The following is a 24,922-nucleotide window of genomic DNA, read 5'->3' as shown; positions in this document are numbered from 1 at the left end:
AGCACGCGAGTGAACGGGACTCTATGACCGGTGGTGGTCTGGATAAGCCTCTTCGTATATACGACAGTGGTGCTGTTGCATACACGCTGGTGCTGGGAACAGCCACTAAACTTCACAGGATTCCTTCGTCCTTCCCTTACTCAATCCCTCACAAGTCTGGTTCATGATGCATGAACGACCACATAAAGCATACAACGCAGACTAAATCTCCATTCGCGCGCCAGGCCTGTCTATAGTCTTCACTCATGCCCAAGGAGCGCTCTCGAGTCCAGTCTTTCCGACTTTCCGAGACATAGCATCTTCTAGACCCGAGTCAACAGAGTAGCGTGGCTCTCGATGTATACGATTGGTTTTGAAGGACTTCCGGCTGAACATAAACTGTGTGATCCGGCGACTGATATCAACAGAGCTGCAGCGACAGACAAGATCCTACGGAGCATCGAGAACGATCCAAAGCAGGATGCTGGGATGCTGAGGCGTCGCACTGAAGAGCAGCAGGAATCGCAGGCCTGAACGGGCAACTTGAAGGCGTGTGCCTCGGTGCTGCTTTCTCTTCCGCCGCACGTTGCACACACGCCCCCCTTCACAATGCATCTCGAACGGTATCCAACTGTGCGTGGCACCCGGACATCTATTGTTCTCGACGTGGTCCTTGTCCTCCTTTGCTTTTCGCCTCTCGCGAGCCTGCGCGCTTTCTGTGTATACACCCCTCCTGATCTACGGCGTGCACCCCCACGCGGCGCATTGGAAAATGAGCGCGCCTCACATGAATCGCCCGTTGAACTATTTCCAGCAGAGCCCAGTGCGTGGACAGCTGGAGCATCCAGATGGATACTCGAAAACAGGGTGGCGCTACCTGCAGTGTACAGACACGCCCAATGAGCTGAGGGTGCGCGCCATCGTCGCAGATCCACGACATCCCGCTCACATTTCAGATATGTTAGGTATTGCTACCGCCGAAGACAGCGACGATCTATGGCCACCTCCTCCAAGCAGAGCTTGATGAGCTCGATAAGGGCAGGGACGCTTCATGGGACAACATCCTCCAAATCCGCCACCTCAAAGACCGAATCATCCGCAAATGCCAGCGGCTCGCGCAAGCATCCAGATCGACGGGATCGGCGAGCGTAAAGTCGTCCGCCCGCTCCGTGTTTTACACCGTGCACGCCCCGCCGGACTTCAGACTGAAAGAGATGGAACGCTGGTTCAAGGCGCAGGGCGGCGAGTCTGGTGTGAACCGCGATTCTGCGCCCGCACATGACCGTCCTGCCGCCTCGTGTAGCTGTGAGCAGTGCAACCCGTCAAAGCCGGTTAGACAGGGCGGGGGCCACCAGATGAGGCGGCCGTCCACGGGCGCACGGAGCCGTCCGACTGGACCAAGTGCTGTGGAGCGTGTCCAGATGAGACGAGCTCAGTCGGAAAGCCAGTCTACGACATTATTGGATCCAAGTATCGCTCCCAAGAAGCCACAATACAGACGAGCATATTCAGACGCATACAAGACCGCTGGACTCATGGCTCGGCAGTTCCCCCAACCTCATCAAGCTACTCAACCTCGACAGAAGCCTGTCGGTCGCAAGAAGTCGGTATCCGCTGACGTTGCGTCCGAGCCGCACTCCAATCGCCTGAAGCCGAATTCCCCCGAGCCCATACCCATCCCGTATCGCGCAAGGAACACTGAAGCGGATGCCACCGCCATGGCAGACTCGCCGCAATCGACGCTGCCCGCCTTGGACGAGTTCTCCCCCGTGGCGTTGCCCAAGGAACCTACAGTGCCATCCTCACCGAATGGTCAAGTCTTGTCCCCCATATTCGAGGGTTCTGAAGGAAGAGAGGCCGCGGAAGTGTCGCAACGAGCTATTCCTCGGCGGCGGAGCAGCTTCAAGAGGGCTAACAGCTTGAACAGGCTCAGCGTGGCGAGCCAGACAAAGTCTGTCGCATGGGCCATGGATCGCGACTGGATCGAACAGATGGAGAGCTACATGAAGGCTGCCAGCGAAGCTGAGGACTTGGGTGCGTACCGTCTCGGATGATGTCAGGCCTACATTGCTGACGCGACTATGTTTCCTTCACTAGGCCTGGGACTCGACGCGCTCCGCGCAGGATACCAGAAAGAGGTCGAGGCGATGCGGCGCCTGTGCCGGAACGTAGTAGATGCATCGGAGCGCATCCGCCAGGAGATGGAGAAGCTGCAGCGCGACGAGGAGGCGGTGCGCAGGCAGGAAACCAAGCTGCTACATGCGTTCGAGCAGCTCGAGCGGAAGGAGAGTCTGTTTCGCGACAGAGGTGAGCGCGTGTCTCGCCTGCCGTGCGCGGCTTCATATGTGAGCGGCGTACTAATCCGAGACATCGCGGCAGTTCTCTCAGTCCTTGAAGAGACGAAGTGCGTTGTGCACTTGTGTGACAAGAAACGCGAGATGCACGAGATCTAGTGCACCCTTTTCCCTGTAGACTCTTCCGCGTGCGCAGCTCTACATTGCAGTTTCCCCCATGCCTGCTGTGTATCATCACATCTTTTCACCTACCGTGTGCCATCAACGTCTCCGCACTTTGACTTCGCTCCAGGGTACAGAAACAGACCAGCAAATGTATACCAATACGCTCTGCTCTTTGGCAATAGATGTCCATGTGAACATATATTCTATGTGTAAATACTTTTTCCTCTGCACAATACAGCCTGAATTGAAGAGGTGGGATGAGGTTAAGTCCTCCAAGCAATGGAGCGATAAATTACGATCGCTAGAGTCGGAGGTGCAGGAACCCGACACATACAGCTTATTAAGATCGCATACTGCTGAGGGCCATATTGCGGATAGATTATTCCAGGGTCCCAGCGACGGAGGATGTCAGAACCTCGTTCGCCGCTTCTGCTTTGCCCACACCCACCATTGCCTCACGATAAAGGCATAGACGAGTATGATGACGACCGAAAGCGCGATGACGACAGCGAATGCATTGTATTTGTTCCCCTCGAGGTCATTACTTGGAACGAGAACATTCATCGAGAACAGACCTGCCAACCAAACGGAGAAACATGAGATGAGACGTTCGCGCAAGTTCTTGAGGCAACGACGCACCAATTAACGTCTGCACGCAGACTACCCCCAAACTGACGGTCGTCAGGGTAACAACTGCAGTGTCTGTGCCAGACTGAACCTTGGAGACGGATAGCCGGAGATGGGAGAGGTATATCGGGTGCGCCTGGCTGAGGACGCGTTCGTAGTGCGCAAGCGATTGTTGCAAGGTCAGAATGTGATCTATGTCATCATGACATGGCGTTTAAGCCTGGCCTTGCTTCCAGATCACAGGAGAAAACCCACCTTGGACATCCCCCATGTAGATATAGACATCCTGGTCGTGCTCCGTTCCATGTCTCAATCTCCATTCTCCCACCGTCAAGAGCCGCTTCTGCAGCTGCGCCACCACCTCATGCTTGTGATCCAAAAATCGGGCGAGAGAGATGACTAGCCTCCTCGTACGGGCCATCCGGTGCACCGTAGTCGTCGTCGTCACAGTCGGGGTATGCTTGAACACCACGCGGAAGTGCCCGTACACCTCGCGGATATACCGTTCGAAACGGCGGACAAAAATAGGCCATCGCTTAGGGAGGACAAACTGGGTCTTCCGCTCGACGGTCTTCCAAGGCTCGGGTTCTTGGTCGGACAATGTAGAAGTGAGTGTTACTATCTCGATCTTGTCCTTCGTACCATCCTTTTCACTGTCGGCGCTGGGTATCAAGGTGACCTGCGAGCGGTTCACAGCATCCTGGCGCCCAGGCTTTGGGTGGGGCTCCACGGGATCGGAAACCATCAAAGTCTCTATCTCGTCGACTTCACGTTCTATGACTTTGAGAAAGGGGAAGAATGAGTCAACAATGGAATCCATGATGCCATGGGCAATCCAGTCTAGAAGACATGAGCACTCGGATACACTATATCACGTAATATTTTGGCGTACCGGAGGACATGTTGATATTTCCTGATAATTGGAGGATTTTGTGCCGAACATGCTCAACGTGTTCTAGCTCACGAATTAGCGCAACTGTTGATACATCATGGCCACGAGACGTACCGCCTATATCCGCAAAGTGAAACTGGGCGTCGACGTCAGCGATGAATAGCTTTTGAGTGAAATGTACACACAGAGCAGATGCCTCCACGGAAGACAATCATGTATACGTTCACTTCGCCTACAATCCCCTCGTCCAGTGGTGAGGGCCTCTCCTGCGGAGACCTACGAGCGCGTATCCTTTCTCGTGTCTTCTCACTTTCTATTGCTCGGAACGCAATAAAATAGTATCCGAGCTTGGGGAACAACTCAAGCTTTTCTCGTGGATCTTGCTGTAGGATATCCTCAAGAGTCAAAGGGTGGAGATGCAAAAGCTAATTGTAAGATTTTACGGCGTCAGCCCATCACTTTCATGCCGTATTGAGGTGACTAACCTTGCCAATGGCACGCATATCTTCCCAAGTTGGAGACGAGACGTCGAGCCACCAGGCCTTCTCCGCAACAGCCATACTCGACGATGGGGCCGGGGGCAGATGTACCGTAGCAGGCGCAGACCCTGCCCTCCGCTTGCCCTTTCTATCTCTCCTCCCCGCCTGAGTGTTCGGGTATATAAACAAAGCGGGACTCCCCAGATCGTAAGGCATCATGTAGCTGTGGTGGAGGAAAGGGGAAGTGGGAGAAGGTGACACCGGTGCCGCCGTCTCTGATCGAGTTCGTCGTGCGCGCCCATGGTCTCTCAGGACTGAACCAAGCCGGCTTATGACAAAAGGGAGGGAGTCTGTATGCAGGATTGGCGTTCTCTGTTCGGCCTTGATAGCATTTGCGGCCTGGCCCTCCACCAACGTCCCATCAAGATCCTCGGGGCTGGGAACATACAGGTCAAACGCACGAGGAATGATCCTCGACTCCTCGCGAGCTTTAATTCGAGCAGCAACCTCGCGCTCAGACTGCTGGTTGCGGAGGTCTGTCTGACTCTTTCGCCGTCTGCGTCGACGGGCCATTTGTGACCGGGTCATCGTAACGATGGAGGATGCCGACGAGGAAGAGGATGTCGAGATGGACGACGAAGATGCCCAAGCACGAGCCCAAGTAGCAATGGCATGTTCCAAGACGGCAGAGATCGCTCCGAGGCGTCCTGGAAAGACAGAGGAGCTGGAGGACGAGGTGATGGAATCCGGAGATGCACATCTAGGAGGACTAGGCTCCTCGCCACGATAGATGTCTTCTTCTTCCACCTCGAGAGGGATCCTGTCGACATGGCTCTTGGCCACCAGCGCAGCGACATCAGCGCTTTCGAGGATGTCGCGAGAGGGCTCGCTGGGGGCCACAGTGCGGTCTGAATCGTCGGATTCCGCACGTATTGGAATGAGCTCGAAGTCCGCTGTGTGCATTGGGGGCAAGACAGCCCCTGTGGACTATTACCGCGGCAGGACCATAGATGAGTGTGCTGTGAGAGAGCTCGGAGGGCGCTGCAAGGCTCAGTCGCATAAGGGCAACCGGGCGGTCCACACGCAACCAGCCCCTTCCCCTCGCCCCAGATTGCATCTCACTCAAACGTTCGTGACTGAGTCCCTGCCCAGCATTGTACAGTAGAACATACACATAGCAGAAATCGATGTATTTATTCCTCTCTTCGCCGCTTGCTGTTCCTGGGGCCACCATCTCCGGATCCAGTATTGGACCGTTTCCGCTCTACGCCCTGAGCTGGCCCCGGAGCAAACGGCCTTCGCTTCTTCTCTTTCTGCGTCTCCTTTTTCTGCTTCTTCTCTATCGCCTTTCTCACTGCGCTTCGTCCGCCCGAAGCTGCAAGAGCCTCGTATTTGGCCCGCATTAGCAGTTCTTTCTTGTTCGCTGCAGGGTGCTGTCAGTGCCACAACGACCTCCGCGACAGCGGAAATACACGTACAATTCTTCATGTGCCATGCTCCCTTTCCAGCTTTCCTTTTCTCCTTCTCCTCCTTAGCCGCTCGGTCCAGCGCCTCCTCTTCCACCTTTCCCCGCCTGTCCTTGTTCACCATGCTTTCCGCTCGCTTGAAAGCACGCTCCAGCCTCTGCACTTCCTTTTCTCGTTCTTCTCTAAGGTTTCTTGGAGAACTAAACAATAGCTCCCGAGCACGCTTCAAGTTCCCTTTCAACGCCTTCATTTCTTCTGTGTGCATCCCCGCCAGGAATCCGTACTGAGACTGGAATCTCTTCGCGGAAAATTCACCTGTAAGAGGCAGGAATCGCGGATCGCGAGGGACCTGCGCGTGCGAATGAGTTGGCTATGTTCAGATGGGAATAGTCAAATACCCACTACTTTCTCTCCCTCCACACCCAGCTTTTTCCGAGGCACAGGCTTTTTTGAGCTGACTTCAGTTGGGCTGTGCTACGATGTTAACGATAGTCCAATTGTACTGGAAACTGCAGCTCACGCATGCTTGTTGTTCCTCTTCGGAATTTCTGGCTTAGGCTTTGGGGGTGCATCTACCTCCCTGCCTTTGCCTTTGACATCCGAACCGGAAGCTATCAATTCTGGCTCAGAATCAGCTATCTCCTCCTCCTCGTCCGATTCGCTCATCGCTCGAGCACGAGCTAACGCTTTCTGAGCGTTGCGCAAAGCGCCAAATGGCAAGGATGCGAGATCTGCGGAAGGCGTTAGTTATCGTCCACATTCCCGCTGCACACACGCATACCATTTTCCTGAGACGAAGAATGGGTCTGAACTAGCATTTCTCAGAAGAGCAGAGAAGGACTACTCACAAGATCGGCCCCTTCCTCCTCGGCACTGCTGGGCTCGGATTCGCTCTCATCCCCATCCATTTCGTCGAGCTCCTCTTCATCAACCCATTGCGCAACGCGGGCTGCATCGATGTCTATATCCTCAAGTAACTGTTCCTCATGGCCCTCATCATCATCGTCTGAGCCGTCCAACGCGGGACCCGCTACAGCTTCTACCCCTTCCGCAGACTGTTCAAATGTGCTGGACTCTGCCTCGCTTTCCTCGTCGCGTTCATGTGGAGACGTTGGATCATGGCGTCTGGAAGCACCCCTTGTCAGATCCTGTTTGAGCTTCGAGGTTTCCTCATGTAAAATAGCTCTTTTAGGTGGACGTCTGTGGGCAGGACGAGGCCGTCGAGGCATTTTAGGTCAAGCTGTGGATGTTCAAGTGGCTGATCGACCGATCTCCGCTTTCGGAATGTCTGATGTCTGAAAGTTCGTTGAGGCGGGCCAGCCACGTTCCCATGCTACCTCCGATGTCCCCTCCCATCTCCGTTTTGTCTGTTGTTTCACCTCAGAAGCTGTTCACATTTTTCTGAATTTTAGTGCGCACCCTTCGGTGGCGATCAATACGGAGGCCTATTTCTCGTTCATTAGCGACTTCCGCGTGGCGTTTAGCCCAGTCGCTCTCAACGCACCTCTACTACCGGTACGACTTCACGCTATAGTAGTGGACAATCAGCACAATTGACCATCTAACCGACAACCCACTCCATACAAAATGTCAAGAGATGTCCGTACATTCACGAACGTTGACTGGGAACCCGAATTTGGCAAGGAGACGTGGGCATTTATGCCATACACGCGCAAAGACTTCATCCGTCTCGAAGGCTCCACCATCCCCATCATCGGTAAACTCTTCTACCGCGCCCCTGGCGGGCATCTGCTCAAGGTCGGCGGCGACGAGGGTGAAGCCCGAATGACCGTCCTTGCACGTTATGTCCTTGAGGGCATCGTCAAAGTCGCGGAAGTGCATGCCTTCATTCAACTACCAAAGAACCAAAGTGCGGTCCTAATGGAATACCTGTGCGGAATCCCTCTCAGCTCTGTGTGGAGCGATCTCTCTGCCACACAGCGGATAACCGTCAAAAATCAGCTATGTGATATTTTGCTTGCGATGCGAAAGCCCTCATTCAAGTACGCTGGTCGGCCGGGTCGCAGGCCCTACGTTCTCCTCAGCGAACTAAACCTCTCTACCTACGACTTCTGTTCTAATGAGAAAGAGTGGAATGGTTCACGGAAGCAAGCGATTGTAGACAATGTGGCGGACATGCACCGCGCGGACTTCTTGTGCAAGCAGCAAGGCGAGCTCGTCAAGACGGATCGCTTCGTTCTCACACACGGGGACCTGGCTGATCGTGGCATCATCGTGGATACAGACACACTCAATATCGTCGGCCTTATCGACTGGGAAAACGCAATCGTAGCCCCAACCTATTTCGAATACGTCGCAGCTAGACTCTCGGGTGGACATGAGCCATATTGGCAATCAGAACTTTTGGAGGTCTTGGGGAAAGTGCTGGAAAAGGAATGTGAAGAGACGAAGGCTAACGTGGAGGAAGAGATGGCGCGCTGGAAGGCTCTCGTGGATGTCGAGAGATATGCTCAGGGCTTGGATGATAACTGCGCGTGGACATTTGAACCTAACGACTCTCGTGGGGTCTCTACTTGTATGAAATCCCTTTCTCTTCGCACTATCCATCTGTAACGTGATGATATTTAGCTCAAGCTGCGATCGCAGGCCCAAAGTAGCGGCATTATAAACCGCAAGTGCCGGTCGCGTCAGTCGTCAAAGCAAATTCAAACGAATGCGGTCAGGACTTATCCTTGGTCTTTGTCCTTCATCTGTTCTCGAACCTCACTTTTGTCATCGTTTCTGTCAACTGCTATGCCGCGCAAGGAGTACTCTCAACATAGAAGCATACCCGTCTGTTCCATCGAACCAGCAACTCAAGCATTTATGAGATGACGTGTAGATGTGATGCATTCGTGAACGATGGTTGGGAAGAAAACGAAACGTGATCAATGCGAAAAACTCGTTAACATCGACTCGTCCCGTACGGGTCCAGGCCGCGACCTCGAGATGCGCCTCAGCTCGACCGAAACCTTCCTTGGAAAAGCCGCTGAGACCATCTTCGGGGGAGCGGCTGTGACCTTCTTGCCACGTATTTCCTCGATAAAAGCATGGAATCCTTCTCTCAGCGCGTGCTCGCACTGACGCAATCTCATCTCGTCCGCACCAACCTCCATCGCCTTGTCATCATCCCCGATAGATGTTGAGCTCGCCTTGTAAGCTTCCGCAACGAGATCCCGCACTCGTCTAATACCGGGTCATACCCCATCCTCCTCGGTGATTCCGAACTCGATCTCGCCCAAAGGCTTGCAAGATTGAATGGATCTGATTGTGCGTGGGAGAGGAGGGTTAGGACTTCCCGTGAATGCGCCAACGATTTCCACAACATCGGGATCCTCCGGGACGATGTGAATGCAATACAGCATGAGCGACCGAAAAAGCAGCATGTACGAGTCGTGGTGAGTGTTAGAGAATGAGAAGCAACTGAGCAGGTTGGACAACATAGCGCCGGGTATGCGTATGGAGAAACTGCACTAGGTCTGCAATGCGTGGAGTCTGTTCGTCGTGGACCGCGCTGGAGGGAACTTACATACAGTACTCAAGCCCCTAAGCGAATTGCCTCAGGAGTACTCAGGAGTCACTCGAAACGGGTCCCTTGCTCGGCGGCGTGCGGTAATTTGCGTCTCTGGGGATGCAAATCTTCCATGTAAGGACGTATTCGTAGATGCTCAGTTAGGTGATCGCCACGAAAGTATGCGATTATCGAGCACGAGCTGGATGAACTATATTTCTTTGAGCAACAGAACACCGGGAAGAATGACCTAATGACTGAGTGGCGAGTGTGAGGTCAAATGCAAGAGGAAGGTGGAAGCATTTGACATGGTCATCTTACACTCAAGGAGCAGGTTCAGAAAAGAAGGCTCGTTGAGACCAGCCGTTGGTCCCCGGTCGTCCTGCTCTCTGTTAATATCCACTCGTACGCGTTCGTACTTCTGTCGTGAGCACGCCCCAATGCTTCCCATCTCAGAGTACAGTGCCCCCTCCTGTCACGCTGGTACAATATTCGGTATTGCATTTAAGAGCATCAGATGTGACAACAAAATTGTGATGCCTTCATCTCGAGGTCGTCCTTTGCCCAACCGTACTGTGCATCCTCGAACAGAATATACCGGCCATTCTCCAACCGTACATCCAACGATATACCTTCAGACGGCAACCCTGGTCGCCAAAAGGGACTGACGCCAAACCAGACCGCCAGTTTCCTCAGCAGTGAACGATGCTTCGCCTTCTCACTACGGACAGGATCCTCCAGTATGCCCTCCCATCGGTAAACAGGTCGAGCGCGGATGGATGAATCGTCGTAGTCAGTGCCGGCTCCGGTTCCCAACGTGGATGGCTGCAGCAAGGTGTGCACGTCAACCTCTTCCATGTCGAGCTCCGAGGTGTCCTCTCCTAAATGCAGCACGTCGGCCTGGGATACTCTCGTTAGCAGAGTTCATATGTATTTCAGTGTATCTTTACCTCGGAAGACCCGTGAAAGATTATGTCGTTCATTCTTACGTACATCTTGTTCAGGAATCCGGCAGTGAAGAAGTCTCCCCATTTGGGTACTCGATGTAAGAGGCCTCGTTGAGCAAGGAATGCCTCAAGCGCAGGCCTTGGGAGCGGTTTGTATGCGATCGATGAGAGATAGTGTGGATCAAAGTCAGATGCATAGGTCCGCAAGGCGCTCATCGTTTCGTAATTGCGCCTCCATAGATCATCCTGAAGTAGATTAAGTGCAAACGATTAGAACTCATATATGGGCAGAATTGTAAGGTGTCGTACCCAAAATATGTACCACCAAATGCTCAGCGCAGAACCACAAACAGCCGTTAACCTCTCATACGTATATCCAAGCGCGGTCTCGTTCTGAATGAACAGTTCCTGAACTCGTGGATCTCGCTCTAACTTCAGGACCACTTCCGTCACATCAGCCGGGGGTCGAGGCTGGTCATACACAGCGGTGAGGAAGCGATACGTCAGAGTGTCTTGTTTCCATTCGCATTCTCGTCGGTGATGATGTCGATAACTGCGCAGGATCGCCTCAACGTATACCATCTGGGTTTCAAGCAGCGCTCGATTCATCGCGAGGAAACGGGCAAGTGGACGGGTCATCTCGAAGTCGTCGGTAAGACCGATAGCAGAACCGTCGCTCTTGACTTTGTTCGTGTACACCAGCTCCAGTTCGAACCCGCTACCAAAGTCGACGCCATCCCACATCAATTCTCCGCGCCGCTTGATATTGAAGGAACATTGTTCGTAGTGGAGAGTTTCACCCGCCGCAGATTGTCGCCGACAGCAGCCACATATTTCGTCGTCGCAACTGCTCTAAGGCAATGTGAGCATGAACTGAAGTCCCCACATACTGGAGGCTCCGACTGTAAGTCACCTTCGTATAATCGTGTGGCCAGCGGACGACCTGACCGTCAAGTGCCCGAAGCGCAAGTCGTACCTCGCGTCTCCGCTGGACGTGATGACTGGAGTTCTGCATCACATACAGCTCAAATTGCGAAACGTCTCGTATTGTCTTAAGAGCTCCGTCATCATAATGAATGACCTGCAAAGTGATCAGCGATGGCGGTAGACACATGTGGAGTAAAAGTGCACCAGCGTGGGCGGGAAGGGGATCCACCAGGCCGTCCCGAAAAAGCTGCTGTAAGGAACCATGCCTTCTGCATGCGGCCTCCAATAGCAGTCTGGTCCAACGAAATGCTTCTGTATCATCGCTTCCAGCTGCCGCAATTGAGGGCTTTCAGGGCCGGTGACCAGCTTTACCGCCCTGTAATATGCCATAGATCCCACATCACGTAAGATCTGCGGCCGTTTTGAGCGCGCAAGCAAAGGAAACGCGACTGAAATCCTTGCCTTCAGGTTCTCAACATGGCGCTCACCCGGTGACCCTGCGAATCTCAGCAAATAAGGCGGATACTCGTTATCTGTGGCTTGAGCGAATTCCATGAGCTGTGATTTTGGTATCCTGCAGTCGAAGTTGGTTAATATTAGTGTGGTTAGCGCTTCCTGCCAGATTCGCCTCTTGACGTGTGGCGACGAGGGAGTGAGGTCGATCCTGCAGCACATTAATGAAGAACCTAAAACTACGAATGCGTATATTTACCGAGGAGAGAAAATGTCAATGCCTGGCAGCACGTGTGAGTGAATGAAGAGCGCGTTAGAATAAGTCGTTTCATACTGAAGTCGATGCGGCGAGCCAACCCTGAAAAGAACATGAGAATATGGATGGTCAAATACACAGAGAGCTGACTCACTCTTCACAAGGCGGCGCATTAAATCCATATTGATGACGGTAAAATCTGTCAATTAAATGAGTAAAAAATGCGCCTAGCGTACCGACATTGTATGTTTCTTACACAGTGATAATCCATAAGTTATGAAGTAGATCCTGTTGTTCGGGTTCATCAGACTATTTTCTGCGAGCGGTATACAGTAGAAATGTCAACGTACACATAAAGCACAGGTCCATTGAGGATGTCCGCAGCCTCGTCGGGTATATTGAAAGCAACAGCGAGGGCGAGAGCAGAAGTCAATACATAATTCATCCTAGATGTCCATTCGGAAGCATTGCCGACGGGATCGAGAAACGGTGCAAAGATGCATTGCAACACAAAATACAGGAGCATCGTAGCCAAGAGAACGACCTGGCGTGCAATCACAACGTGGGACTGAGAAAGAGTACGGAAGAGACAGTTATCGGGGTCGACGACATCGGTGATTAATAGTGTGGTCAGTTTCGCAAGTAAGAAGACACATTCGTAGGTTCCCCAGCCTCTTCGGAAGCCTGGTCTACAATGAGCATCTGACATTGAATCCAACGTAAAAGACACTGACCGTTATACAAGAATGAGAAGGGGTTGCGATCTCGATCGAGCAGTCGCTGATATTCGCGGTCCATATCACTCCGGCTCCTTCGAACGCCTAGCTCTGTATACGGGTCGACCACTGGAACAACTTGCTTTGTTGCTCGGTAAAGATAGATCGGAAACCAGATTGTGAGCTGTTTACATTTCAACATGTAGTCGTACCAGCACGTTCATTAACAAACTCACCCCGATGAAAGATCCAATAGCGATAATGACAATGAATGGCGCGTAGTTAAACTGATCGAGTTCCATCGTTGTCGTCCAACAGAAGTCCAACGGTGCACGAAATTGATCTGCGGGACCGAGGGGAGGAACATTCGGAGGATTTGAGGTCGCATTCACATATGGGTTAGGCACAACCCAGAGGTCGTCGGACCATACAAGGACATGAACAGCCATTGTGCTGATAGGCAGGTATAATACCGTAAGAAGGAAGCTGACGATAACGAGCAGCCAAGCGTGCTTTGGATAAGCGATCTGCTGCATGCCCTCTGGGAACTTGTGGTAACAGCAATTACATGTCACGCGGTGAAAGTAGTACAATAGCATTCCTGCAAATATCATGAGACCGACGAGCAGTATCAGCGACTGCGTGATGTTCGAGCCAAAATTCAGAGCAATCAAATTGGGACTGATCGGTCATCAGCATGGTCGTTGGATGTCACAACGGATGTTGCTCACATCTTCACGAGCAACAGTGTCCTTAGCCCGCTCTCCTCCGTGTCTCGATGGGAAACTAAATAGACATATTTGTAAACCGTTCCAATGATCTCTGAACTGTCACCACTAACCAAGTGTGCTTAAGATCAGTGCGAAGATCTGCACGGTGTCGAACAGTCCCTGCACGCTATAAAACGACGCTAGCAAGCTGGAACCCTGTCCGAGCAAGTATGATCGACTGGCATTGGAGAGAACGAAACAGAATATCTTACGGTGACACCAAGTGCGATGCTTGTGAGACTAGCGAGTATACTGCTGCAATTCCTCCAGCCTGGCGCTATCACAGAGTTGTGCTCCAAGTCTGCAAGCGTCTTGCCCGTAGCAGCGAGTCGGTCCATGGGTGGGAACATAGAAGCAGATGTCCCCTTCGCATCCTCTTCTTTCTGTATTAGAGGGAAAGCCGCGGCCGGGATAGAGCTAATGTAGTCATCCACCTTAGGAAGGTACAACGGAGCAGCTTTGCGGGCAAAGATCGTAGACACTGGAACGGGTGTATGTGGGGACGGGCCTGGCACTAGTGTCGCGGAAGAGGCAAAAGAGTGTGACGGTTGCAGGATGGCAGATGAGAAAGCGTCGGATGGCGATATGAACATGCCCGATGGCGATGCATAGGATACTGGGAGTAATGAATCCATCTCCATTTCATTGTGTCGTGCATCGTCGTCGACAGCTGTGCGACTGAGGTCCAGACTTTCCTTGTAGAGGGCGGCCTCACTCAAGACTGTCGCGTTGGAACGCCCCGTGACGGTCAATGCTTCATCCGTGATGTCTGCCGTTCGCTCCGCGATGTCATCAGACTTGTGGAAGTGCGCCTGCACAGTAGCAGATGGTGCAAAGACGAGATCATCAGTGTCATCCGTCCCGCTTGGCTCCCGACGTCGTAGCAGAGGATGGACAAGCAATCTAGGCGGGACATCATGTCGAGGAGATTGAGCTGGAAATTTATCTGGCTCGGGCGCTGCTCCAAGTTCAACCTGCTCGCTCGTCTTGACCGATGCCGGTGATTTCTTGAGCGAGCTTCGAGTCGACTCAACTATAGAAGACGCTGTGGCGGACCGCCGCTCGAAGAGGTCGACGAGGGCCTTGACTGTAGCCATACCAGAGCAGAGCACACAGCCGAAAAGCCTCGCGGCTCGCGGAGGTCGTCGAGGTCCCACAGGACCGTCGTGCATCATCAGCCTCTCTCTCGAGCACGTGGGATGCCAAGACCGTTAAGCACTACCCATGCGGTTCGTCTGCTGAACCGCCTGGCGGAGCGAGCAGCTAACCTTGTTGGACCGCACGTTGAACACATCCTAGTCCTTTGCACATTCTCTGGGATTGTCGCAAAACTGATAGGAAGCACAACAACGTATGAGTCACCCGTGACGCAGAATCCGGGGAGATACAATGTCATTGTCGAAACGATTACATATAGATAGCTGATTGAGATCAATAGTAATGTAATGGGAGGTATCAATAAGGACATCTTCGCTTCAGGTGGCCGTGTGTGTGGTGAAGTGCACTGACGCATTCGCTCTACAGGAATTCCTTCAGGAGCAGAGCCATGCTAGTCTCCTCGGGAGCCGCGCTGATCAAAGTCTTCTGCACAAACTTCTCCCCGTTGCCGTTCGCGATCGTGGCAGCCGCAATCTGCATCGCTTTGGGCTTGATAGAGTTCTCTGCGATTTCTCCGAGGGGCTCCTGCGCGGTTTTATCGTCGCTGCAGTGCGGGGATACTCGCCAGTTCTTCTTCAGTTCCTCTTCCAGTGGCAAGAGTGAACAAACGAGCTTCGGGTCCTTCTTGATGTTCTCCAATAGTTCAGGAATAGGTTCGATGCGCGTCAGGACTGAAGGATGGACCGTCTCGTGGGTGACATCGTTCATCGCTGTCGGAAGTTCACGCTGGATGGTCTTTGCCAAGTGGAATATGCCTACGGCGGAGCTACAACATCCGTTATGAATATGCCATCATCACGATTAATGAGAGTCAAGCGTACTTATGGCAACGCTGCTTGCCCCATGGCGCCACGGGGTCTGGCAGGGATGCAATGTAATCAATGTCCAAGGCTAGGATATCGCCCACGTGAGCCTGGGAGGCAATGTCAGCGTAGCACAGTGCTGGCTACAACAACCGTACGGACCGCCATCCATGTCAAGGTAAGATCTGCCAAATCATGTTCGTGATATCCGCCACCGATCTAAGTGGTTTAGTTAGAAAAGAATGAGAGAGGGTAGAAAGCCAACTTTACATCTGAGTGGCACCCTATCTCGCATGTGTTGTTAAGAATCCATCTTTGAGCTTAAATGATCGAACGCACCAGAAAACCATGTCTAGAGATGCAGAAGATGTCAATATATGCATGCCGCAGAAGGTAAAAGTGCCCACCTGTCGGAGAATTTGGCCCTTCTTTCTCCCAGCATCAGTCTGCTTGAACTTGGCACAATTCTGTCTCGCAAGTATTAGAACAATGCGATCGACCAATCGAATGACATACGAAGTCTTCTCTGTGTTCATCTAAGGCCAGTGCCTGATATGCCCTCTCGATATGATCGCCGAGGGTATGGTCGTGGAATCCAAAGAGCGTCGTGACTTTCTGAGACCGACGGGTCAACTCTTCTGGCAAGCCCACGGACCCAACTGTGTCAAAAACACCGACACATCTACGGTTCTTCAGTTTGGCGCGTTGACATCACACACTATAGATGCTCACTTGATGGAGAAGCTGTTTGGATCCAAATTGACTCGCCGTTTCCCGGGACAGTCTGGACTGATCCAAGAGGCGAGCTTCTCCTCCACTTGCGCTTTCTCTACCATGGTTCACAATCAGTGAGCGTGCAGCGGCGCAAACGTATTTTATGGTAGCATACCATCTGGATCCGTCACTTTCCCTCGTTTCTGGAATGCAATAAATATTTCCGCGAAATGATCCATGTCCATTCTATTGAGCACTCCAATCGCTCCCTAGGATAAAATGCTAAGCAACATGAAAACCGAAGTGTACAAAAGAAAACGTACGATAAAAGAAGCGACAGTTCGAGCAGTATATGCTCCCTGGCATGAAATCAGACAGTGCGCAGGCCAATCGATGATGTAACGTTACCCTAGAGAAACCAAAGAGGAAAATCTGTCACGGATAAGTCAGCTTTCTGCTGAATGACAAGTCCTTTCATGGACAGACCTCGTCGCCGGGCTTGTAGTTCCTGGTTAAAAGTGTCAATTCTGAGTCAAACGGGACTGGATAAGATTAAAAAAAAAAACGCATACTGGGCAATGAAAGCATATGCCTCTTCGACTTTCTCTCCTGAAAACGCACCTGTCAGCAAGTGTGACAACTTCATACACAAACATCTAGGAGTACCTAAAGTCGCTCCAGTGCCCCCTTGATAATTTACGAGCATTAGCATGAACCATTGATGGATGGCGTGAACCTTACCATCCACGATTTGGTCGTACAGGCTGCCGCTGGAGCCTATACCTGACTGATAGAACACAATCTGGGGTATGGGAGGGTCCCTATAAGAAGGCATGGTGATGAGTGCGGTTGGACATAGCGTTGCAAAGGTGAACGACTACTGACTGCCTAATATCGAGGTGCTGAATAGCTCGGGAGAGTCGCTAGTATTAACATTGAGCCGAGGTCAGCTCCAAGTTGCAATGAACCGAGAGCTTCAGAAATACGCACCAGCACATTGGTATACTTCCAGCGTTCTTCAACGACGATCCCATCCTGCCAGGTACTGCAAGATCTATATTTAGTCCTCGGCCATCAAAGAAAGAACGAGTTGGGAACGCACCCATCGCAGCAGACAATGATTCTCTTCTGGAGTTTCTTACTGGTACCCATCACGACGGATGAATGTGGAGGGAAGGTACTAGAGCGACAAGCGGGGGATTTTGACGAGGATTGCGAAGGGGGCTGGGGCTCGGCGTCGGCATCAGCGTTGACATGGTCACTGTGGGCTGACGGCGTAAATCGCTGTTTGGTCTGCATTGTGATTTAGACCTGGAAGAAAGACAGATGTGTCAGGTGTATGCCAACACCGACCTTTTATAATATATCCTGTTGTATCGTCAGGTCCCATGCGTCACGCAGAACAACGGCCGTGGTCCACTAGTATCACTAGAACAGCTGTCCGGGTTTCGTTGATACGGCTTTGCGCAGCATTGCACCAGATGGTGGTGTGAGAATAACGGAGATTTGATCCAAATTTGACAGACCGTGATGTCGCTAGCTTCTTACAACCAAGAACTCGCAGTGCCTGTGGGTTTGGTACCGTGTCTGGAGCCATCGCTGACTCGGATGCATCAATCATTGAGATCGGCGCCCACGAGCAGCTACTTGAACTTACAATTGCAAGGCGCCACGCTCATTGGTCGCCGTAAGGAAGCAAATGCAATGCCAAGACCTACGCTAGTCAATTACTGTGTAGACTAGGAGTACAACAACATCCGCACAGCGGCGCGCTCAATAGGACAGCGAGTAGTGTATCAGTACTGTCGGCAGGAGTGTAGCGTAATTGAGCAGAGTGCAAAGTCCGACCCTGTGATACATCTCCACAGCGTTCCAATCAATGACTATTTTCCAAGCCGCATCTCGGCGGCTGCGAAATCGTCCAGTGCCCGCCGAAACGTCGTTTCTTGCAACGGTTGGCCCGCTCCACTGGCGCCGCTCTCTGATGGTCGCCACCATCTCCATTTGTTTGGCAGTTCATCAAAGCTGAATGGTGAAAGTTCAATCAGCGGCGGGCCTGTGCATCTAAAGTGACAGCCTCACTAAAATTCTGTGAGTCTGATTTGCCACGGCGGGAACCCGTGAAGCTCTAGTGGCATTCGGGCGGTTCTTGGGGAAATACGATAGATGATCATGAGTTCCGGCGATGGGAACCCTTCTTTGCCTGTTACGCAAATAAAGTCAGCACCGCCGACTGAAACCAGGCAATGCTACAGAGGCAACCTTCCAATATGTCATTGAGGTCCCGTTCGGTGAACATGGGGAATTCGTCGCTTGCTGCTGGAGGACAGCTTTCTCGGAGATCTGTTCGACGCTTGTGCAGGAGCGCACTCGCGACCTGTGAAATAGCGGGCTTCCCGGATTGACGACTGAGAATATGTACCGTCAAGGGCGCAACTGTGGGTTCTCTACCTACATCTTCGGAGTCAGTGAGCAAGCTTAGAAAAAGAAAAAGGATTATTACGTTCTGAACGACGGTGACGGAGAGTGGTCTTGACCCCAAGAGCTTTCTTGTGCGTTTTGGACACAGCATCCGAAACGTGTAGTGTGCGGACGTTCAGTTCGAAAGGTGAATGCTCAGCGTCGGGAGTTGATGGTTGGGAATCTGAGTCTTCGGAAGAAGGAGGTGTGAGCGGGAACTCGAGTTCAAACTCGTCATTAGTTTCGACTGAGTAAATGTCGAGATGTTTTTGCAGACGCTCGCGAATATCCAAGGATGCCTTCTCCAGTATCCCTAACGTTACACAGTGAGTTTGGCATTCAGTTATGCGATGTCTGCAAGAACACACCTTCGCGGTCGTATACGGTAAGCCTGGCAATCCCTACTTTGCGACACCAAGCTGCCGCCCTCTCGACGCTTTCAGCCAAGAGTGATTCCGCTTCCTCGGCGTCCACAGCATCGTCCGTTACCAACAATAGGGCAAGATGTTTTGGGACTTTCTTTCGTTCTGCAGTGAGGAATTCTGGGTCATTCTTGATAGTAAGGAGGGACTGCAATCGAATAACCAGCCAGTACACGGAATGCAGAATGGCAAGGACGACCGATGCCAACCAGGACATCAAGAGATAGCCAGCACGTCTGTAGACGTGTAAAGGTGCCCAGGCAAATGAATGAGTGACAATGGTATGGAAAGCAGTGTGCTAAATGCTTCCTGGGGAATACGGAACACGGCGATGTTGAACGCGCCGCAGACGCGAATCCACGTAGTATTGACACCTCACAGTATCACGTGCATTGATAGGCTTTTTGAATGGCTTCGCAGCAATATATTCAGCATGGTGCATTATACAGACAGCGAGCATATGGAGCACGAGAATATATATAACTTGTGGATGAGGGGGGACTGCGATGTGTGCGTTGTCCGAATAGAAGTTCCACAGAATCCGCACGTATGTTTACAATGGCCTCAGGAAAATAGGTACAAGTACTCTACAACAGAACTCCGTCTAAGTCAAGCCCGGCTCCTCCTGGATGCACCTCTTGACCTTCAGAAGGATGTTCGTCTTCCAATTGTCCAGCTTCGTGATCTGGTCGTACTCAAAGACTGCGGCGGTAAACGTCTCAGTATCCCCGGCTTCCATCGCGTCCACTAGGACACTGATGAACTTGGCTTCTCGCGTGGAGGAGAATGTCGTGTCCAGGGATGCGTATTTTGACAAGTTCCGCTTCGCTGTGACAGTGTCCTGTAGCAAGCGGACAAATGAACGATAGTCATTACGTATAATGGATACACTTACACTCATGGCAAGAGCGCATAGACTGGCCCTGAGCCAGTACTCCTTCACACTGTACTTCGTGAGAGCAGAGCTCAAGGAGCCATTTGCCACTTGCTCGTATCGAGCGATCGCCTGAGGATACTCCTCCAACTCGGCGTGGAGGTCAGCCGCATCTTTGTAGCAAGCGTTTGCAGTCCTGCATTCGGTCGTCAGCCAGCTCCCAGGAGAATCTGTTTATACATACGCTTGAGCGTCCTCTTGCGAATACCACTCTGCCGCCCGCTCGAAACTATCACAGGCTTTGCGCAAGTCGTTCAGCTCTGTGAGGTAGATCTGACCGATCTCTTTCTCTCGATCTGCAGCCTGGCGGAAGCGGCCGCCGCGTGTAAGATGGGTGATCGTCTGGGACAACGCCTGTATAGCGACTACCCGCTATGTCAGAACCGCGTGAGGAATGCGGGTAGAGTGAACGCACGCTCGGGCTGTCCTCTCTTGTACGCCTTGGCTGCGTTCCACCAGGCGTTAGCGGCCTCGGTCGTCTCCTGGCACTTCTCTCTGCACTCGGCCTCCCTGGCATGTGCGTCTCCTGCTTCCCGGAACAGCTTGTCGATCTTGAAGGCATTGGCGGCCTGCTGATACAGATCGCCGGCCTCCTCGTACTTGGTCGACGACGAGGAGAACCAGCCAGAAGATGAATTGGCCTTCTTGTCGGCCTTCTCGAGCAGTGTCTGCGCTGGAGACTTGGATGGCATGGCGGTGATTGGATTGAGCTGTGCAACGAGCAGTCGCCGAGCCGGCGGGCCATGACGCCGTCACGCACGTGTCGCGCGCTGGTGGCTGCAGGGAACGGATGCTTCGTGCTCGATCGCTGCTGCATATTCGGCTGTCTCCTCCACTCACTTGCTCTGACACGTCACCACAGACAACCGCATCGCAATGGCCAGCTTGCCCACCGATGCCCTCAGGACATACTCTGACAAGCACCCGAAGCCAAACAACCTTCGCTTCCAGTATGGTACTGCTGGATTCAGGACGCTGTACGTGCCAAAGAGACATTCGTTCTTTGCACTTTGTTGAATTATGGACGTAGCGGAAATGTGCTGGACTCCGTCATGTTTAGAGCAGGCGTGCTGGCAGGCCTGCGTAGCAAAAGAATGGATGGAAAGACTATCGGTGTCATGGTGACTGCATCGCACAATCCTGAACCGGTACGGGCATTCATACGATGCCACGTCATACTGCTGCTCACAATGCTCCTAAGGACAATGGCGTCAAGCTTGTTGACCCCCGGGGAGAAATGCTGGAAACATCTTGGGAAGTTCATGCGACGGCCCTCGCCAACGCACCCACGACCGACGCGTTCATTGAGGCTCTGAACCAATTTGTGAAGACGCTGAAGATCGACTTGTCGAAGCCTGCCAAGATTGTCTATGCCAGAGACACTCGGCCGTCTGGCGCCGCGCTCATATCTGCGCTTGAGGATGGAATTAAAGCTATCGGCGCTGAGGGACGCAACGCAGGTGTTACGACCACTCCAGTTCTCCACTATCTCGTAAGAGCGATTAACACAAAGGGTGAATATGGCAAAGACTCGGAAGAAGGCTATCTGATCAAGCTCAGCACCGCTTTCAAAAAGCTCGTGGTAAGAACATTCAGTGGCTGCTTTCCCGCAAACTTTAACCTAAATGCGCCTCGCAGGCTGGCAAACCTTCGCCTCCCCCGCTCGTTGTTGACTGCGCTAACGGCGTTGGCGCTCACGTTGCTAGCAAGCTAGCCGAGTACTTAGGTGACTCATTACGATTGATCCCTGTCAACACGTCCACAACCACACTTGGAACGCTCAATCATGACTGCGGTGCTGACTATGTCAAGACCAGTCAGAAGTTGCCTCCGTCGCTTGCATCTGTCTTGAAGCCAGGACAGCGCGCTTGCAGTCTTGACGGGGATGCAGACAGACTGATCTATTACTACCTTGATGACCGAGGCCAGTTCCACATGCTTGATGGTGACAAGATCGCAGCCCTCGTTGCTGCGTTCATTGTTGAGCTCACTAAAGCGGCTGGCTTGGAAGACCAGATTAAGGTCGGCATTGTCCAGACAGCGTACGCTAATGGCGGCTCTACGAAATATTTGTCCGAGGTGAGCGGTCACTGTACTATGCATCCGGTTGGACGGGACTTTAATCGCTGTCTACAGCGTCTACCGGTCAAGTGTGTTCCGACCGGCGTGAAACATCTTCATCATGCGGCGGAGAAGTACGACGTTGGCGTCTACTTCGAAGCTAATGGTCATGGTACCGTCCTCTTCTCCCCAGAGAGCCTGAACATCCTATCGAACCATCAGCCATCCACTCCTGCTCAGTCTACCGCGCTTAACCATATTATCAACCTCACGGATGTAATCAACCAGACTGTAGGAGATGCGCTGTCTGACATGCTCCTGGTGGAGGTCGTACTCGCCCACAAATCGTATAGTGGGGAAGAATGGAATTCGCTCTACGTTGATCTCCCCAATCGGCTGGTCAAGGTCGTTGTCGCCGATCGGCACATCTTCAAAACAGAAGACGCTGAGCGTCGCCTCGTTAGTCCTCCCGGCATACAAGCTAAGATCGACGAGCTGGTGCGGAGATATGAGGGCGGACGCGCCTTCGTGAGACCAAGCGGGACGGAAGATGTGGTTAGGGTGTATGCTGAGGCCATGGTCAAAACCCAAGCGGATGGTGAGAGTGTCCGGATGTATCTCGAAGTGCGTTAGTACTGATCTGTCCTATCAGAACTTGCGTTCCGTGTGGCTGGGCTTGTTTACGACGAAACGGGGGGCGACCCAGTTCGTCGGCCGGTCGAGTTCCTGTGAAGACACTTGGAGAAGAAGGAAATCTGAGAATTCAGACTGTCATTGTACTGTAGTGTATAGGCTGCCGGGACTGTCATTCGTTGCTCACCCTCGTCTACTTCTGCATTGTAATCCCCGGTCTGTGAATAGCCAGACGTTCGGAGGTTCTACACGGTGTTAGCGGAATAGATGTGTCGGCATTTGCCGGAGTACGACATTTTGCCTATGCCTCCGACCGGCCACCTATAATAATGTCGACATCCTTTCGACATGTTCCGCCACTCTCGGTTCAGCGCACTCACAGCTCGTCCGCACTCCTTGCTCTCTAACGTCGACGTTATCTCTCCCCTTCGCTTAAATGTGTCGCTTTGTGATCTATAAGGGAACATCCCCGGTGCAGCTGTCGCACCTGCTCACTCGCCCCTGCCATTCAATCATAAACCAGGCCTTTGACTCGCGGTTGAGGTTAGACCATAGGCGGCCTATTAATGGAGACGGGTTCGGAGTTGGTGAGCCTTGGTGCTGCGGAAACTTTCCTTGCAATTCTGACGATCGTTGGCGTAGGGTGGTATGACTCTGTCTATGACGAGGAACTTGGTAGCCAGCCGTGCATCTTCACGTCGGTGACACCTGTACGTTCTCCTCTTACCCCGCCCGCCTTGCAACATCTCATTGTTTACATAGGCGTGGAATAACGTCAACCTCGTACGGCTAGCGGAGAAGATTAAGTCGCCTCTGGTGTTGTGCGTAATACTGTCTCTATATCCTATGGACGATCGATATGCTGACAACGTGTTATGGCAGCGCCCATGTCCGCGCAACGACTGCTGGCTCTCTCAGTCTGGACAATTGCCATCCATGGTCATTTGGGAAGCTCATGGTAAGTCGCGTGCCGCAGTTCAGTTGTACACATCTAAGACTGATGTTCGCTTAGTGGATGCACAACGGAAGCATCGCGGAATTCCCAAAGATTAAGAGGAGGTTGCAGTCGTTCTTGCCGGATGAGCTGTTCAACATGGTGACGGGTAACACTGGTATGCTCTGTCGCGCTTACCCTCCGACCTTTTTGATGCTCACTGCCTGCTATGCAGACTCGCAATGGGCTTTCGCGCTGTTTCTTTCCAAGGTACCCATCTTGCCTGGTATTCAGTCGTTCGTCTTGCTGATGCCGTCACAGCTGCCAGACCCCCACGCCAAATCGTTCCCACCTGACGTCTTGAGGCGAGCGATGACGGAAACCATTGCGCATATCAATGCCATGACAGAAGCAGAGAACATTACTGAGGTTAGTTGAATTTGGCAGGACGACTTTTGACTCAACATTGACGCATCCGAACAGCCAAGCCTGATGAACTTTTGCGTCACCGATGGCGAGAGCGTCGTGGCCACACGGTACATTTCTTCGCGCCATGACGAAGCTGCCTCATTGGTAAGTGCGACTGCGGTTGTTGCAGTTGTCGCCCCTCACATTGCTCTATCGCACAGTGGTTCTCGTCTGGTACTACATTCAGCGAATATGCTGAAGGTGGCCACTACAAGATGTCGAAGATGGACAAGCGGGAGAACATTATAATGGTGAGCGGTTTGTGCTGCATAGTCACAGCGGATCCTTCTAAGCTTGACCTTTAGGTGGCAAGCGAACCATTGACTTTTGAGAAAGGTGGGCAAGAATCTCTTTTCATGACATGCAGCTGCTGACGTTCATCATATCTGCTCAGCGGACTGGATGGAGATTAAGACGAACCACATGGTTGTCATCACGCCCAAGATGAATATCTTGCAATTCCCCATCGTCGACAAGTACTACGTGCCGCCATCGGATCCTACGGCGTTGAATCGCGGCACCGAATTTGCTGCATCGAAGGGCTTGCTGAGCCCGCGTCGGGATATCTCCATTAGACCAGCGGAAGTAAAGTTCGCGGCAAACTGCCCTCCTCCTGTTCTTGTCATCTGATCATCCTGCATTTCATATGTGTGACCTTTTTGCTATCTATTTGCTTCCACACCTGTATGCGTAGCTGTTGTATGTATGATTCGTACCATCCCCCATAGCACCTCTTCGTAATCGGATTTTCTTGTTCTACTTTTTCTGGTATGATGGCCACGTGTTGTGGCCTGAAGGCGGACTGGGAAATATCTTGGCGAGGACGTCGAGCATGCCTGCTGCCACAACCTCA

The 24,922-nt window shown here is 52.4% G+C and overlaps 12 protein-coding genes across 12 annotated transcripts; 4 read left to right on the top strand and 8 right to left on the bottom strand.

Annotated features, from left to right (window-relative positions):
• Window positions 1–751: 751 nt before the first annotated feature.
• Window positions 752–2,432, top strand: LAESUDRAFT_661324 (uncharacterized protein; the record flags this gene model as incomplete). Its single annotated transcript, XM_040904927.1, has 4 exons — window positions 752–889; window positions 945–2,013; window positions 2,077–2,286; window positions 2,359–2,432. 4 exons carry the CDS (start codon window positions 752–754, stop codon window positions 2,430–2,432), a joined length of 1,491 nt encoding a protein of 496 aa, XP_040760394.1.
• A 140-nt stretch (window positions 2,433–2,572) lies between these two features.
• LAESUDRAFT_684843 (uncharacterized protein) lies at window positions 2,573–5,538 on the bottom strand. Its single transcript, XM_040905868.1, has 7 exons — window positions 4,443–5,538; window positions 4,143–4,382; window positions 4,072–4,093; window positions 3,958–4,020; window positions 3,321–3,905; window positions 3,078–3,257; window positions 2,573–3,013 (listed from the first exon to the last, which is right to left on the bottom strand). The coding sequence occupies exons 1-7, from the start codon at window positions 5,397–5,399 to the stop codon at window positions 2,847–2,849; spliced, it is 2,214 nt and encodes a 737-aa protein (XP_040760393.1). The 5' UTR covers window positions 5,400–5,538; the 3' UTR covers window positions 2,573–2,846.
• Window positions 5,539–5,567: 29 nt separating this feature from the next.
• On the bottom strand, window positions 5,568–7,157 carry LAESUDRAFT_729892 (uncharacterized protein). Its single transcript, XM_040909738.1, has 6 exons — window positions 6,751–7,157; window positions 6,684–6,690; window positions 6,423–6,633; window positions 6,305–6,371; window positions 5,915–6,251; window positions 5,568–5,859 (listed from the first exon to the last, which is right to left on the bottom strand). Exons 1-6 carry the CDS (start codon window positions 7,129–7,131, stop codon window positions 5,630–5,632), a joined length of 1,233 nt encoding a protein of 410 aa, XP_040760392.1. The 5' UTR covers window positions 7,132–7,157; the 3' UTR covers window positions 5,568–5,629.
• Window positions 7,158–7,489: 332 nt separating this feature from the next.
• On the top strand, window positions 7,490–8,520 carry LAESUDRAFT_744868 (uncharacterized protein; the record flags this gene model as incomplete). Its single annotated transcript, XM_040911338.1, has 2 exons — window positions 7,490–8,423; window positions 8,492–8,520. The coding sequence occupies 2 exons, from the start codon at window positions 7,490–7,492 to the stop codon at window positions 8,518–8,520; spliced, it is 963 nt and encodes a 320-aa protein (XP_040760391.1).
• A 240-nt stretch (window positions 8,521–8,760) lies between these two features.
• On the bottom strand, window positions 8,761–9,340 carry LAESUDRAFT_729891 (uncharacterized protein). The gene has a single exon (XM_040909737.1). It carries the CDS (start codon window positions 9,016–9,018, stop codon window positions 8,791–8,793), a length of 228 nt encoding a protein of 75 aa, XP_040760390.1. The 5' UTR covers window positions 9,019–9,340; the 3' UTR covers window positions 8,761–8,790.
• On the bottom strand, window positions 9,044–9,504 carry LAESUDRAFT_395547 (uncharacterized protein). Its single transcript, XM_040902292.1, has one exon. It carries the CDS (start codon window positions 9,343–9,345, stop codon window positions 9,100–9,102), a length of 246 nt encoding a protein of 81 aa, XP_040760389.1. The 5' UTR covers window positions 9,346–9,504; the 3' UTR covers window positions 9,044–9,099.
• Window positions 9,505–9,846: 342 nt separating this feature from the next.
• Window positions 9,847–14,615, bottom strand: LAESUDRAFT_729889 (uncharacterized protein). Its single transcript, XM_040909736.1, has 16 exons — window positions 13,695–14,615; window positions 13,554–13,638; window positions 13,444–13,498; window positions 12,949–13,393; window positions 12,731–12,896; window positions 12,347–12,680; window positions 12,253–12,284; window positions 12,151–12,195; window positions 12,075–12,098; window positions 12,000–12,021; window positions 11,750–11,951; window positions 11,492–11,698; window positions 11,274–11,441; window positions 10,670–11,212; window positions 10,364–10,606; window positions 9,847–10,313 (listed from the first exon to the last, which is right to left on the bottom strand). Exons 1-16 carry the CDS (start codon window positions 14,577–14,579, stop codon window positions 9,927–9,929), a joined length of 3,843 nt encoding a protein of 1,280 aa, XP_040760388.1. The 5' UTR covers window positions 14,580–14,615; the 3' UTR covers window positions 9,847–9,926.
• A 243-nt stretch (window positions 14,616–14,858) lies between these two features.
• Window positions 14,859–17,734, bottom strand: LAESUDRAFT_729887 (uncharacterized protein). Its single transcript, XM_040909735.1, has 19 exons — window positions 17,511–17,734; window positions 17,260–17,450; window positions 17,148–17,202; window positions 17,043–17,080; window positions 16,899–16,978; window positions 16,824–16,844; window positions 16,730–16,766; window positions 16,644–16,665; window positions 16,566–16,589; window positions 16,481–16,516; window positions 16,333–16,426; window positions 16,176–16,272; window positions 15,960–16,125; window positions 15,851–15,910; window positions 15,783–15,795; window positions 15,714–15,727; window positions 15,606–15,662; window positions 15,462–15,553; window positions 14,859–15,406 (listed from the first exon to the last, which is right to left on the bottom strand). Exons 2-19 carry the CDS (start codon window positions 17,307–17,309, stop codon window positions 15,001–15,003), a joined length of 1,362 nt encoding a protein of 453 aa, XP_040760387.1. The 5' UTR covers window positions 17,310–17,450; window positions 17,511–17,734; the 3' UTR covers window positions 14,859–15,000.
• A 306-nt stretch (window positions 17,735–18,040) lies between these two features.
• LAESUDRAFT_661349 (uncharacterized protein) lies at window positions 18,041–19,256 on the bottom strand (the record flags this gene model as incomplete). The annotated part of the gene is made up of 5 exons (XM_040904932.1): window positions 18,041–18,182; window positions 18,240–18,360; window positions 18,420–18,614; window positions 18,661–18,930; window positions 18,986–19,256. The coding sequence occupies 5 exons, from the start codon at window positions 19,254–19,256 to the stop codon at window positions 18,041–18,043; spliced, it is 999 nt and encodes a 332-aa protein (XP_040760386.1).
• Window positions 19,257–19,531: 275 nt separating this feature from the next.
• LAESUDRAFT_684830 (vesicular-fusion protein SEC17) lies at window positions 19,532–20,665 on the bottom strand (the record flags this gene model as incomplete). Its single annotated transcript, XM_040905867.1, has 4 exons — window positions 19,532–19,880; window positions 19,935–20,109; window positions 20,158–20,338; window positions 20,389–20,665. The coding sequence occupies 4 exons, from the start codon at window positions 20,663–20,665 to the stop codon at window positions 19,644–19,646; spliced, it is 870 nt and encodes a 289-aa protein (XP_040760385.1). The 3' UTR covers window positions 19,532–19,643.
• A 123-nt stretch (window positions 20,666–20,788) lies between these two features.
• On the top strand, window positions 20,789–22,860 carry LAESUDRAFT_729885 (phosphoacetylglucosamine mutase). The gene is made up of 6 exons (XM_040909734.1): window positions 20,789–20,950; window positions 21,004–21,121; window positions 21,175–21,555; window positions 21,612–22,052; window positions 22,110–22,632; window positions 22,687–22,860. The coding sequence occupies exons 1-6, from the start codon at window positions 20,850–20,852 to the stop codon at window positions 22,764–22,766; spliced, it is 1,644 nt and encodes a 547-aa protein (XP_040760384.1). The 5' UTR covers window positions 20,789–20,849; the 3' UTR covers window positions 22,767–22,860.
• A 144-nt stretch (window positions 22,861–23,004) lies between these two features.
• On the top strand, window positions 23,005–24,831 carry LAESUDRAFT_684825 (N-terminal nucleophile aminohydrolase). Its single transcript, XM_040905866.1, has 11 exons — window positions 23,005–23,254; window positions 23,310–23,377; window positions 23,430–23,488; window positions 23,550–23,625; window positions 23,680–23,779; window positions 23,837–23,871; window positions 23,923–24,030; window positions 24,085–24,174; window positions 24,231–24,320; window positions 24,375–24,405; window positions 24,464–24,831. Exons 1-11 carry the CDS (start codon window positions 23,104–23,106, stop codon window positions 24,697–24,699), a joined length of 1,044 nt encoding a protein of 347 aa, XP_040760383.1. The 5' UTR covers window positions 23,005–23,103; the 3' UTR covers window positions 24,700–24,831.
• Window positions 24,832–24,922: the final 91 nt, after the last annotated feature.

Source organism: Laetiporus sulphureus (assembly GCF_001632365.1).
Source record: "Laetiporus sulphureus 93-53 unplaced genomic scaffold LAESUscaffold_46, whole genome shotgun sequence".
Classification (NCBI taxonomy): domain Eukaryota; kingdom Fungi; phylum Basidiomycota; class Agaricomycetes; order Polyporales; family Laetiporaceae; genus Laetiporus; species Laetiporus sulphureus.
This window is presented reverse-complemented; position numbering and strand designations above follow the sequence as displayed.